Source organism: Eretmochelys imbricata, chromosome 2, assembly GCF_965152235.1.
Source record: "Eretmochelys imbricata isolate rEreImb1 chromosome 2, rEreImb1.hap1, whole genome shotgun sequence".
Taxonomy (NCBI): Eukaryota; Metazoa; Chordata; order Testudines; family Cheloniidae; genus Eretmochelys; species Eretmochelys imbricata.
In genome coordinates this window covers 85,066,343-85,081,159 of record NC_135573.1, presented here as the reverse complement: position 1 = coordinate 85,081,159, position 14,817 = coordinate 85,066,343, and the positions used below count along the sequence as shown (strand labels likewise).

The 14,817-nt window shown below is 39.2% G+C and overlaps 1 protein-coding gene across 2 annotated transcripts in view; it reads left to right on the top strand.

Moving 5' to 3' along the window:
- The window catches only part of DLGAP1 (DLG associated protein 1), a 196,941-nt gene extending 182,498 nt beyond the window's left edge, over positions 1 to 14,443 (top strand). For both annotated transcript variants that reach the window (XM_077809053.1, XM_077809054.1), the window contains exons 8-10: positions 7,818 to 7,909; positions 11,012 to 11,164; positions 14,234 to 14,443. In XM_077809053.1, the coding sequence (XP_077665179.1) occupies positions 7,818 to 7,909; positions 11,012 to 11,164; positions 14,234 to 14,443 (455 nt within the window). The remainder of the gene's footprint in view (positions 1 to 7,817; positions 7,910 to 11,011; positions 11,165 to 14,233) is intronic.
- The last annotated feature ends 374 nt before the right edge of the window (positions 14,444 to 14,817 follow it).

Genomic DNA, 14,817 nt, shown 5'->3' with positions numbered 1-14,817 from the left:
GCCATAATAGCTTCCTTGGATACCATGTTCCTAAGAGGTCGTGGATGGAAATTAAGCTGTCTTGTGTACATTTGTATAGATGACAAATATGGGCCTTATTTAGATAAACATCCACAGTGTATGGATTGGCATATGAAATAATTTTTCTGCGCTATTCTATATGTGATGCTGTGAAGAGTCACGGCTAAATGCTCCTCTTTATATGATAAACTTTAGATTAAATGGGAGTTGCACAGCTAATTTCCTGCCACTGAGCTGGTCCTCTGGATATTGCAGGCTCCCCATATTCTGTGACCCTCACTAGGTATATATATATATATATAATGTGGCCTCTAATTTTGCACATGCAAATATTACAACATTGTGAGTTCGAGGCACACAACACATAGATTTGGCACACTCAGACTACAACCTATTTATTTTTCCCTAGCCTCATTCCCAGAAATGGCTGAACTATTGTTACTGAAACTATTCAACCCAATGTAGAAACCCACCGTGGAGAATTTCAGACCAAATGGTTATAATTTGGCAAGGTAGTAAACAACTGAAAATGGGTTTATAAAAAAAAGTGTTACCAAAACCTTAACGCTAGGATATAACTACCCATTCCACCGATCCAAAAAACTGGAGCCCATACCACAACTTCCAGCGGCAGATCCAAACTTCCCAAATTTGAGGTGTGTTTGGATTCAGGGTTTTGGTTGGGTTTCATCTTTAATGTATATTATCAGTGTTTATTTGCACAGGAGACATGCCACAATGGAACAATTACCCCCTGTAGGTATGCAGATGATAAAACCCATGAACTGGGCTGTGGGGGTTATGTTGAAAAGTGTGTGCACACATACATATGTGGGAAAAATGAATATCAGTCCAATCACAAAATATACTTGGCCTGCTTGTTACCATAATGACTGATGATAATTGAAAAACCTAATGATATTTTACTTGCCCATCAAAACAATTACTCATGTAGGGCAAGTGGGGAAATAGAATTTATTAAGGCTAATTTATACACAGCTTTTAATGAGAACTTTGTTGATGTGTTTCATTGTCTTTTTAGTTATAACATCTTAAAACTTTTAGCAATCAGTGGAAAAATTCTAATTTGGGGCGAGTAAGGTAAGAGTTATGTAGGCTCTACTATTGCCTCCATGTAAAATTACATTTTATATATCCTGCAGATTATTTATCTACCTCTTTATTAACTGTCACTTCCTGGTTTTGGTGGAGGTTACAGGGGGTAAAGGGGTCAACCTTGTTTAACAATCATTAGTGAGTTACTGGTTTCTTTGTGATGTCATCTACGATTCTTGAATGTGACAGCTGCTTCCTGAGGACATTGTGTTTGACATTCCACTGCAGGACAGAGTTTCCTATTCTACCTGAAGCCAAATAAAAGCATATGGTGAGGGCCACAGTAGCCGGCTCACTCGTGCTGAGAACAAAAGCTTGTTGTTGGAAACTCAGAAGCAAATCATGTCTTTTTCATACACACACACAAACACACACACACAAACGCTGCAGAGAAGGAGGGGATTTGTAATTGATAAAATGTAAGTAGAACAAGGAATGCATCTCTTGTTTTCAACCTTCAACTCGGACAGTCTGCAGTGTGTTTTTGGCCTGATAACAAAATAATGAAAATCTGCAGTGAGCGAGGTTTCTTCAATGCCATGGCAGCTGACAGAATGCTTGTTCCCTCAGCACTTGAAGTAAAATGATACAAGCTTCTCTCAGACAATGCAGCCCTTGTGTGAAACAGCTGTCTCTGGGAGACGGCTCGCTGCTATTTGACAGTAGCTTGTATGTTACATAGATACGTTTGGTATTATCTAACTGGGAATGAATCTACCAGATGGGACTGAATGTTTCTAGCTAGGAATGCAGTCTACTGCTGTGTATAAAAACACTGGTTAGGGTTTCAGTCATTCAAGGGAGAAATACCAGTATACATAAATATGTCTTTGCCCCACTTTCTTGTCATAAACTACTTATTGTATGAAATTTGCTGGTTTTATCTGAAGACATTTCCTCACAAAACTGTAGCATATGTAGTAGGCAGATTAATATCACTTTATCATTGTATACTCACTCTTTCAGTCAGGACACCAGATACTCCTTCACCATATTTTACTATTTTGTGAATTCAGCAATGATTCTAGAGCTTTCTCTTGATGAAAGGAAAGAGTTGGAAGTAAGCATGCAAACCTAAGCATGTATTAAGGACCTGATTCAAAGCCTACTGAAGTCAATGGGATTCTTTCCATTTATTTTAATTGACTTTGTATCAGGCCTTTAACTGACCCTACCACACAACAAACTCTGACAAACCTTATATAAATGGGCCAGATTCTCCTCTCACACTGGTATTAATCAATAGAAATATGATCTCAAGGCACATTTGCAGCTGGTTGTGGGTACAAACAAAAGCATTCCTATAATCCTTGGGCCATATACTGAATTCACGTAGAGTTTCAAAAATTAATTTGATTTCATTAATTTTAAGAAACATCTCCATTCATCTTTGTGAAGTAGTGTAGCTTATTGATTCATAAACTTTCAGATGACTGTCCAAAGCAAACAGTGGGTCTGATGTGTAATACTGGTGTAATGGAGAGATGAGTCAGACCCAACAAATGAAAGACTAAGAAAGAAAACAAAGGAATTTAACAAAATTTGTGCCCATCATCAATCTTATCACTTAGCATGTATATTGTACCCCTTTGGGCTTGTTTAGACATAAAAGTTGACCTCAAATCTGTAGTAACCCTGTATTCAAATCTAGGGTTTCTGCTAAGCAAAGGCAACAAACTGTGACAAATTAATGTGGGGCTTTCAAAGTTTTCGTAGTTTGTTTTAAACGAAGTATGAAATTGGAAGCTCAGGAACAAAAGGGAGGAAAGTTTGGAGAGAGATAGGAGTGACTCTTCTTTCTGCAAGTGATTATGCATGAGAAAATAAAACTAAACACTGATTTCTCTTTGTCCCTCAGATGTATTCCTCTAGTCCTAATTATGAGCAAATAAAATAATCAGTTATTCCTACAGCTCCCTGGCTCTTCTGTGTACTCTGCTTTTCTATAACTCTTCTCCCTGACTAGTTCCCTCTACACCAGCCCATTTCCCAAAGCCTCAGAAGAGCCAGGTCCCAGATGTTATCCTTGCCAGTGTACAAAGATTTAAAGAAAAGAGAAATATCCATGGGCTACAAAATACTATAACTAGAAAACTTGTCAGTCACACTAAAAAAACCAGGTAAATCAAAAGACCGAAGGCCTGATTCTGGAATGCTTATTCATATTGAGTGGCACTTACTCATCCAGATAGTGCCATTAATCTCCAATGAGATCACTCACAATAATAAATGCTACTCAGTATAAGGTTGTAGAATCAGTCCTTAGCTTGTTTCATTCCACTTCTTTTCTTCTTAATAGCTGACTAAGGACACGAGTGTTAGCATTAACTTTGAATTTCCTGGCTTTTGTCATGTTCTGAGTTATTTAAATGCAAGTCTGTTGACACAAATAGGCTAAATATTGGTCCATCCTGGCTGGGAAATGGATTGTACCATCTGTATGGCAGGGTTCTTTCATATGCACAGTGCACAGCTAACATCTGCAACACAAACCTCAGTCTTGGTCCATTTTATTTTCTGCCACTGTTCCCTCCCCTTATTCCTGATGCTCAGCCTTGCAGTCAGCCAGTCTCCTCTGTTATCCAGCTTGTTCCCCCTGACTAACTGTCAGGTGTTAGAGAGAAAGTAATATATTTTATTCGGGCCAACTTCTGTTGGTGCAAGAGGCAAGCTTTCCTCTCTCACCAACAGAAGTTGGCCCAGTAAAAGATGTTACCTCACCCACCTTGTTTCTTTAATATCCTGGGACCAACAGGACTACAACAACACTGTAAACATCAGGTGTTCATTCTTTATGTGGCATTTTATAACCACAGTCCCAAAGTGGTTTCTTTGTTAGACCCTGAGGTCCATCATAATCAAAGTGCAAAGAGTTTGGTTGGTGTTTAGAGGTCAAATAATATTTTTGAAAAACCCTCATCATATTATGACTTTTCACATCACCTCAATTTTACTTCTTTATCACTTTTTTCTATTTCTTGTTACTCTTTGATACATATGCAGGCAAACTCCTTTCAAGATGTACCAAACTCCACTTTTTGTCTTATTGGGTGGGGGGAAGGGGGTTGCATTTTCACTCCTCTACCCCTGCATTTATTTATGTATCATCCAAAATGTATACTTGGCACCATTAGAAGTGATGGTCCTTGCTCCAAAGAGTTTATAATCTGTGTGGCTATAAATAATACCTAGGTATTTTCGTCAGTAGATCTCAAAGCGCTTTACAAAGGAGGTCAGCATCATTATTCACATTTTACACAGAGAGAAATTGAGGCACAGAGGGGTGAAGTGACTTGCCTAAGGTCACCCAGCAGCCAATGGCCAAGATGGAAATAAAATTTAGGTCTCCAGAATCCCTGCCCAGTGCTCGATGTACTAGACCACTTTGAAAATATACCAGATTAAGAGCATGTCTGAGAAATTGACCAGTTTAGCTATTCCAGATTAAATATTTCACTATAGCTATTGCACAATAACTCTCCCATATGAACACTTTATTCTGGAAGAGAAGTAAATGGTTGCTAGGGTCTGTTATGACTGCATCTTGATGGATTTAATGAACAGGAGGGATTTTTTTGTCTGCTTGCTTTGTAAATTTTGTTTGTAGCATTATGAACTAAAGTAGTCAATTTCAATGTTTTTATATATACTACCTTCCTCCTACACTCACCTCCCCATGCTGCTTAAGACTCCATCAGTCGTTTTCTGATATATTGTCACTTCCTCTTATTCACTTAGTATTTGTCCCCAAACTTGTGTTCAAGAATGGAGCCGCTCAGGATTTTAGCCAGATAAGTGCATCAGTGTGTTTTTATTTCTTTTACCACAGTACACCTTAACCCTTCCATTCCTGGCACTAGAGATTTTGACTGAGTCAGAGGAGTAGGCACGCTGCTTTGAAAACTAAAAGCAACAAATATTGTAAGTTAGTATTTAGCTATTGAGGAGACTTTTTGCCTTCTGGGGAGATTCCTTTCAGTCTTTCACCTGCTTTGTTTGAAGTCTTTTTTTTAAACTTCTGTGACAGGGTTGGTCTTGTTGACTGGTAACATGTTAATGGACTGCTTGTTTTCCAGGGGTAGGAAAATCAATGACACTTGACTAGATACAGCAGAAGTGGTTACAGTGGAGAACATCAGCATGCATCTCACAATCAGCTGGGGTGAAGGTTTTAAACAACTAGCCAGTCCTTTCCCCCCAGTTCTATCGAATGATATTTTAGAATATTAAACTTATTAAGTAGTCTTTAAAAACAAAAAGAAAGGGGTTCATGTCCATCCCCATCCCCCACCAAAAAGTGTATTTTAAATTCACTTATAAACAGACTTTCAACATTACCTCCATGCAATCAATGTATATTTCATATAAAGTTCTATCTTAACTTTTTACTGAAAAGTTGAGGGACCATTTTCCCCCTCTCAACTCCCAGGCAGTGTTGTGAAGCATCAGATGGCCAAGCTCCAGATGAGGCAGCTGTTCTGAAATACACACAGTGGGAAGAGTTTTCATAACAATGGGAACCACATGAAAGCTCTCAAAGTAGCTCCTCCCCACCATTGAAAGTTCCTTTCAGTTGAGTGGTTTGCACACTGGGTTGCATAAATGACTAGACACTGCAAAGGGTGCATTTGCAGCACAGTGCGCAGGGAATTAGACACGCAACCTTTACTAACAATAATGACAGTTGTAAGTAGAATTCCCGGTGCAACGTGCTGAAAATATTCCACTTAGTGAATCTTCTAGTTCAGAGCTATTTCCTGGCAGTGCTAAGCTCTGGGAGCAAAGTGAAAGGCTTGGATTGTGCTTGTGTATGCATGGCATTCTTTTCTGTAGGGCTCTGAAGGAAGAATCATAAAAGGTTTCCCCTCCCCCCCCCCCGACTATTTTACCCTTCTTCCTTTTACAGTGTATTCTATGTCCAACTTTACTTCCACTCGGCTAAGTTGTTGTGCTACATTAATCAGCCCTAAAAGGGTAAAACATGGAGCTGTGATTGTATACCTGGCTTCAGTTAAGCCTACTTCAGTTCATAACTTAGTTTTGTCCCTACTTGCTTGGTGTCTCCGTGTTTGTGAATACCCCGAAGAGTCTTTCAGTTTTAAATGATTTTGGGGCAGTGCCTCTGGTAGCCACCTATAAAGTCTGGCCTGTGGGTGGGCTGAGTTCTTTACTGTGGATTTTACAACCCCAAAGTGTCGAAGGCATTTTCCCCCTTTGAGCTCTCCTCAACACTGTGTTTGAATTTATAGGGGTTTAGCGTGGTCCATAGACATGGCATTGGCTTGGGAGTCAGGAGACTGGGATCTATTCTGTGTTCTGCCACTGACCTGCCGGGTGACCTCGGGCCAGTCACTTCACCTCTCTGTGCCTCAGTTCTCCCTACTTCACATTGTTTGTCTTGTCTATTTAGACTATAAGCTCTTCACAGACTGCCTCTCTCTGCTTGAACACTGCCTAGCACAATGGGGCCCTATCTTAGTTGCAGCCTCTGGGCGCTACAATAATTATTTTTAATAATAATGGTTCAGATCAAAGCAGAACAAATGTCTTTCATTAGTAAAGTGGTAAATACCAATTTAAGTCCATCCAGACTGTTGTAAAACCATATACTATGGGCCAGGGTCTACTCTAACTCATTGCACCACTCTGATGGTGCAAAGAGACCATAAAGCTGATTTAACTGACCAGTGTGCGGGAATTGCCAAGAGGTGCAAAGCTGCCATAGTGACCCTTTGCTGCCTTCCTCCGGGCTACCAGTGTAGTGGACGCAGCTGGGGGAAACATGACATGGAGCACCGTTATGCTCTGGTGAGTGTTGGCTATTGAAATGGCCAGTTAGGACCATAGGTGGCTGGGGACAATTGAGAGCAGCCCTGAAGCTGCTCAAAGTTGCAGTGGTGACTGAAAAAGCCTCTGGATGGCCCTAGGATCAGGGTGGGGGTTGTAAGTGTGACATAGAGCCACTGTTTCCTCCTCCTGGGACCAGCACCAGCCAGTAGTCAACCAGACCAAGAACTGGGCCCTCTGTTTCTGAGGGAAACAGCAGAGGTTTTGGTAAAAGCTGTGTTTCCCCAATATGGCACATGATTAGTTCCACATTTGTAACACTTTCTGAAAGCTCTTTACTTTTCTGCATGTGAGATCAGGTCTACATTAGAAACTTTGGCAGATATAACAGTGTCAGAAAGGGGGTGATTTTTCACAACATTTCTATATCAGCAAAAGCTACCATGTAGATGTGGTTATACCAGCATAGAAGTGTGCTTATTAATTCAAACAAAAAACTCACCAGATAACACAAACCAAAGCTATTCCCCTCACCAACACAGGCTTCACGCTACACCTCTCTGCTCCAGGGACCGTCACAAGAGCCAACCTCTGTCCCACAGCTCCCTACAACTGAGTGCTCTCAGCCCTTTATAAGTATCACCTGGCTCCTTCCCAACTGGGTCTGATAAGCAAACAGGGTTGGCTGATCACCAGCCCCCCGTCCTTTAAAAGGGCAGATTATCCTGTTTCACCAATGTTTTCATTTGGGGATCCTGTATAAGCTATACCAGCAAAAGAGGTAAAATGAAAGATGTTTACTCCATAACTTCCTCATTGGTGTATCTGGTTCAATCACTACAGAAAGGCACCACTGTATAACTGGTGCTGACTTATGTTTGCTTTCCTGTCAGTTCTAGGGAAAATTCGAACTGCAGTGGGCAGTGCCCAGCTTCTCATGGCCCAGAAATTTTACCAGTTCAGAGAACTGTGTGAAGAAAACCTGGTATGTAATGTTTATTATAGATATGATTGTGCTTCTGTTATTGCTAAGGAATTTACTCTGTGAGTCACTATGCCTTAAATTGTCTAAAGCTTTTTCTAGATTAGAATATCTCCAATTTATTCCAATAAAGGGCTTGATTCATCCAACCAATGTAAATCCATTGAATTTAATGGAGTTATACCAGTGTAAAAACAGTGGGAGATCTCTGTGAGGCCCATAATAATTTAAAAAGAGAGAAACTCAAAAGGCTTAGGATGAAATTCAATAGGAGCTTTGCCAATAACTTCTACAGAGGCAGGATTTCACACTTGGAATGGATTCTTTTCAGATAAGCACCCAAAGGTTTGGAAGCTTTTCAAAACTGAGTGAACCTCTTGAGTTTTCAAAATTGGACTGGAAATCTTGTGGGATGACACTTTCTCATGGGATTTCCAGTGCTGCTTGCTTTCAGTTGGACAGATGTACCGTAAATCAATATCTATTGTGGAGTTTTGGCCCATCTGCCTCCAAATCAAGGCAGTGTACCATTTTGCAAAAATGAAAAATAATGAATTATTGAAGCTAATCAAACTCTTCCAAATCCCCAAAAAAGGCAAAACAAAGTTCTTAATTTCTCAGAATCAGTTTGCTTATCCCTAATAATGCACAATACATTGTATACCACATACCTAAAATGATGATAATACTTTGCATTTATCAAAGATTTCAAACCACGTTTTAAACTAATTCATAGATTTTAAGGCCAGAAGGGACCACAGTTGTCATCTAGTGTGACCTTCCAGTATAACACAGGCCATAGAACTTCCCTAAATTAATTCCTGTTTCAGCTATAGCATACGTTTTAGAAAAATGGCCAATCTTGATTTAAAAATTTCTAGTGAAGGAGAATCCACCACGACCCTTAATAAGTGGTTCCAATAGCTAATTATCCTCACTATTAAACATTTTCATCTTATTTTTAGTCTGAATTTATTTAGTTTCAACTTCAACTTGTTATACCTTTGTCTGCTAAACAGAAGAGCCCTCGGTTATCAAATGTTTAATGATTCACCATTGCAGAGTAGATAAGCACAATTACCCCCAATTTACTCATGAGGAATCTGTAGCACAGAAAGGTTCAGGGCAGAGCAGAGAATGGACCGCAGAACTCATTGCTTTCCTTCCTCTGCACTAACCATCCTGTTATTAAAAAAAGAAAAGGAGTACTTGTGGCACCTTAGAGACTAACCAGTTTATTTGAGCATGAGCTTTCGTGAGCTACAGCTCACTTCTGATGAAGTGAGCTGTAGCTCACGAAAGCTCATGCTCAAATAAACTGGTTAGTCTCTAAGGTGCCACAAGTACTCCTTTTCTTTTTGCGAATACAGACTAACACGGCTGTTACTCTGCATCCTGTTATTAAGCTCTCTTCTTAAAACATCCAATCAGGCTGAGATAAGGCTGCCATGGCTCCAAATTACAGATAAACTGATTTTGTTTTTCATTGTTACAAAAACACTTTTTGAACTATGCCAAGTTGACATTATGGGATAGTGTATATTTTAATATGACATTTTCTTTCAGCACCTGACCCAGTTCTCATCCAAGTCATTAGGAGTCTCTCAAAGAGAGCTGGATCAAGGCCTTAAAGAGAAAAATATAACTGTAAAAACTCCATACTGAACTCTACTTTGGAATCAGAGGCTCACTCCTGTGGCAAAGTACTGAGGGCCTTCAGCTCTCACTGAAGGCAAAGCACCTCAGAGGATCAGGGCCTAAATTAGAAATCTGCCTAAATTGCAAGATGCAATGGAAATCAGTTCTGCATGAGTTAGTCCTTCTCTTTTTACCATGAAGAATGAAAAAGTATTTTGTTCCCATATCTGTGTATGTAAAAGTTACTATTTCAGTTTGCCTACCTAATAATGTCAATGGTCAAGAACTAAGAATCCTGTTATAACCTGTATCCTTTCTATGCAGAAAAGTGACTTCTTCTTTTTCCACAGTCACTGCTTTGGTGGGATAGGCATCTTGCTTCTCTCATAGTGGGATAGGCATCCCACTATGAAAAAAATACAGTGGTAGAAATTTCTTAAGGGAAACAGTTTCACAACCAGCACCTGCTTTACTTTTTGCTGGAGAAAGATATGTTAACACAATGTGAGATAAAACCATAATCTCAGCTAAGCCAGCTATCATATAGAATTGTTGGGTGTCAGGACAGGTCTGATTTGAAGAGGCGCTGAGCACCCATAGAGCCCATTACCTCAAGTGAAGTTGTGGATGTTCAGCACTTCTGAAGAATCAAGCTGTAAACCCATGTATCCAACAGTCTATTTGATGTAAATCATTTAAAGAGATCCTTTAGACAGACTTCACCACAGCAGTGTGTATCATTTGACTGGAAGGTCAAAATCTTACTAGCCAGTGGCACAAGTAAAGTTTTAACAGTCAGATTCCGGTTCAACATATAACTCTCCCCAAAAGAGTACCCTGCAAAAGTAGGGTTAATGTGCATCTATATTCTCTTTTCCCATATATTTCCCTCTGCCCAGATTATTTTTGCCAGGAATATAAATAATCTGTCCAGGGTACATTTATTTAAAATGTAATATTTTCATAGTCCTTAATATCATTGAAGCACTGTACAAATGTGAATTAATGCCCTGTTGAATCAGTAGATGCACATGCAGAAATGTGGGATGAAATCCTGACAGCAGTGAAGTCAACAGGAGTCTTGCCATTGACTTCAGTGCAGCCAGGATTTTACGAAGGGTAGACCCCTTGGCTGTGCCAAAGAGTGCCACCCTGCTGCTCCTGTTACAGAAGGACGGAGAAGCAACCTTTCCCTATGTTTTGATGGGTAGCCAGAATTGAGGCCACTGACTTCAGGGGAAACCACAGGTTTTCTGGAGCACACCTGTCAGAATTTAGCTCTAAATCTTTATAAGTAAAAATACTAGTAAAAAGTGTTCTTTCTCATTTCTATTAACTTCTTCTAAGTATCTCATTGATCAATTTGAATCGAAGTAAACTGCTTTACTGTGAGGTGCATAGCCATTTGCACAAATGCTTTATATTAAAAGATACTAAAGCCAAAATATTTTTTCTTCTGTTGTACAGAATCCTAATGCACATCCAAGGCCGACCTCCCAGGATTTAGCAGGGTTTTGGGATATGCTCCAGTTGTCCATAGAAAATATTAGTATGAAATTTGATGAACTTCATCAGTTAAAGGCCAATAACTGGAAACAGATGGATCCTCATGACAAGAAGGTAGAACAATGTAGATTTTGTATGCTTCATTTAAAACCCTGCACAAATACTGGACAAATTAAATAGTCCTCTGCGTACAGATGTTAAAAATGTGCAATGAAGCTCATATCAGATTCATTTCACTGTAACAACAATGTTTACATAACAATCATCTGGGATATTATCTGTAATATGTTTCAGGCATATTTTAAAACCAAATCTGTCTTTGTGAATTGGATAATGGGAATGTAGTACTTTGTTAAACTTTACATTTAATCATACTAGTTTATCAGTCGTTGGAAGGAACTGCCATATATATTGATTCTTAAATTTAAATAAATCACATTTATGGTGCATATTATTGCATATAGCAAGAATTCAGTTTACTTGCACACTCTAGGCTTTGTTACTGAGAAAACTAGAAATCATCACTGACTTTGGTAACCAGATCATAAGTACAGTGATAAACCAACTGCCGTCATACAGAGCTAAAACCAAACTTCCTACAAGTTGCATGGTAATCTTTCCATGCCATTTTTTTTTGTTTGCTTTCTTTTGTTTTTTAAATGGAAATTCTTGTAATTGGGTTCATTTTGCGGGTAATGTTATTTTTCTGAGATAGCCCAAAAATCATTTGTAGCACTGGTAATTATTTTTAACAGAGTTTTCCGTTGTTGCCATAAAGAGACTACCAGGTTTCCAAGTGTGAACCACGTTCCTTTTTTCATTCTGGTTTGGCACATATCCTTATTTTTAATCCTCACCATCAGGACAGCTGATCAGCTGGTCAAACAGCACCTTGGGTGAGCCACAATACAGTTCTCCAAAACTATTGTTATCATAATTGTTTATTTTATAGAACCCATAAGTGAGTTAGAAACTTCACAGAAAACACTTAAAGCCAGATCTGTGTCCAGAGGAATGTACAATCTAATGCTATGCTCCTGCTGCCATCTAACACTACAGCTGGGTTTCCATTAGCCTCATTAGACTCGGAAATGGGCATTGGCTGATGACTATGACACATAGGTAGGGATATAACATACACCAAAAAGGCAAGGGAGCAAGGAGTGCACCATTTGCAGACCAAGTATTGTACCCTTTTTCAAGTAATATATACGTCTGGGTAACCCAAACTGATGTCTGGATTAACTGCCCTAAAAATAGCTCTGATCCATCTTGTTGCGGACAAGCAAAGTGGCATTTTCTTTTGGACAAATAATAACACAGATTTCCACAAATCTTCCAGCAGATTTCCACAGAACACAAGTTTCCACAGAACTTCCAAATACAGTTCTGTTAGAATCCTGTTCCCACCAAACAAAACTAAAAAATCATGCCCTTTGTTTCTGAATTAGGAGAGCCAAATTCCAGGTTAATCCCAAACCATCAGAGGAATACCATTAGTGTTTTATTTGGGGGTGGCCCTTGTTTGTTTTCTGAGGCTACAATACAGAAGTCAGGTAATTACTTTTTAATATGTCTTTTTTGAGAAGGAGCTGTAAAACTGCAAACACACATGCGCGCACATGCTAATATACGATTTTTCATTAGCTTCTAATGCAAAAGAATGTGTCCAGTCTTCAGCATGAAGAAAAGAGAGTTTTACTAAAAATGTCCCTTTCATTTTCCTTGAAAACATTTCAAGGAAATCCCACCAAAAGGAAGACTATAAAGGGTTAAAAGAAGTTAAGCAGTAATGAAGAAAGGATCGTATGTATTTACAATCTGCAGTAGGAAGGTAGAGGTTATGCACTTTAAAGAATTACACTGACTCTGTTCCTGTTTCATTTGACTGTGATTTTAAATTAAACTGTTCATCTCCTATTTTAAAAGGAAAAAAAGAATGAAAACTTTCTGTGGAATTGATATTTGCATTTGCCTCTGTCTCCCCCCCCCCGCCCCCCTTGGGCCTGTTAAACAGCATAGATTAATCTTTAGATGTAGAGGAAAAAGCAAAGTGTGAACAATAAGTGCAACTAGGCAGCTTTATATTTCAAGTAATAAAGGCTGTTGTGATCAACATGAGAGCAAACTAAAGGCTAGAATGGAATCTTTGTAGTAATAAAATCCCTACTCTCAGAAACTATGTTCACATTTGGAAGGGGATGTAATTTAAAATACCATCTAAATTGACATGACAAAAACTTTATAGCTGCCTGAAATTCAGAACTGAATACACACTTTTTCTAAAGCCATCCTTATAGATATAAAAATTACATCTTTGTTAACCATGTATATTTGGCTGCTCAAGTGACGATTAGTGTATGTTTTCTCAGTGATTTTTTTTTAAATTCCTACCCGTTTTTCAGTGTGTAGGTTATTGTAATTCCTCACGCTCATTCAGCATGGTGCTAAATTTAAAGAATTTTTATAGTGAGACATGAAAAGTGTGGATTATTTGAGCTATTACCAAGATCAGCCACCACTAAGCACATGTTTTTTATTCTAACTGTATAGCCAACTCCAAGCTGCTAGTTTACATTACATTTACTGTGTGATATATATCCATTGAATCTCAGTGTTGTAAGCCCATCTAGTGTTATGTATGTACTGTGTGTAAGGGACAAGATCATTTGTGCTTTTCACTTCTGTAACACAGATTGCTGCTATAGTAAATTAATTTTATTGACAAACCCAAAGAGTTTGATAGGAGTTGGGTTTTTTTAATTCCGTAGTAGAATTTAAACATTAGGTTTATGAAACTGTATTAGCTTAAATAGTGCTACAAAGTTCTGTTTAAGATGCTCTCCTTTCTAATCCCTGGCACCAGGACGAGGAGTCTGGATTCCCCAATGGGAACCGCATTAATTGGTTAGCTGTGGGAGCTTCGGCCCTTTCAGCGCCAGGCGTTTAATACACACCGTACCTGTGGAGAACTAGCACTGCGATCAATACTATCCTTTGCTTTAAGCTTACATTATTTTTATGAACCCTTGAATACAAAAGCCAGTTCAATGAAGAAAAAAATGCAGATAAGAACTAACAAACCTTAGGTAAAATGTGTGTTCTAACTACTGACCTATCCTAGTTTTTTCCAAGCTTTCCCTGAGAAGCTGTATAATGTCATTAACCTTCTGCTTTGATCAGGAGAGAAGGGTCCCTCCTCCAGTGCCAAAGAAGCCAGCGAAAGGTCAGGTGCCACTCTTACGGGAACGTTCTCTGGAAAGCTCACAGCGTCAAGAGGCCCGGAAACGGCTGATGGCTGCCAAACGAGCCGCATCTGTCCGCCAGAATTCAGCCACTGAGAGCGCTGAAAGCATTGAGATTTACATCCCCGAAGCCCAGACGAGGCTATGAAGGGATCCCACCAGGAGGACTCTCACTGGCAAGACAAGTCTCTTGTATAATCTGCTCCTCTAGGTCCCTATTCAGAGCCACCATTAAGTATTTGTATTCTCCTCTTTCTTTCTTTCTTTCTTTCTCTCTCTCTCCCTCCATAATCCCAATGATCCCAATGAAGTCCACTTTCGTGGTGTAGTTGTCGATCATCCAAGAGGTGTCCTCTAATAACCGTTGCTTTCTAAAGGTTTGCCCATGTCATTATAATGCTTTGTCACATGTATTGATGCTCCCACTTTGCCTCATGTAAGAGAGTACAATCCTTTTTTCTGTTTAAGAAATAAATACAGAACTCACGTACACACAGACACACACGCACCTGTATAGTAAAT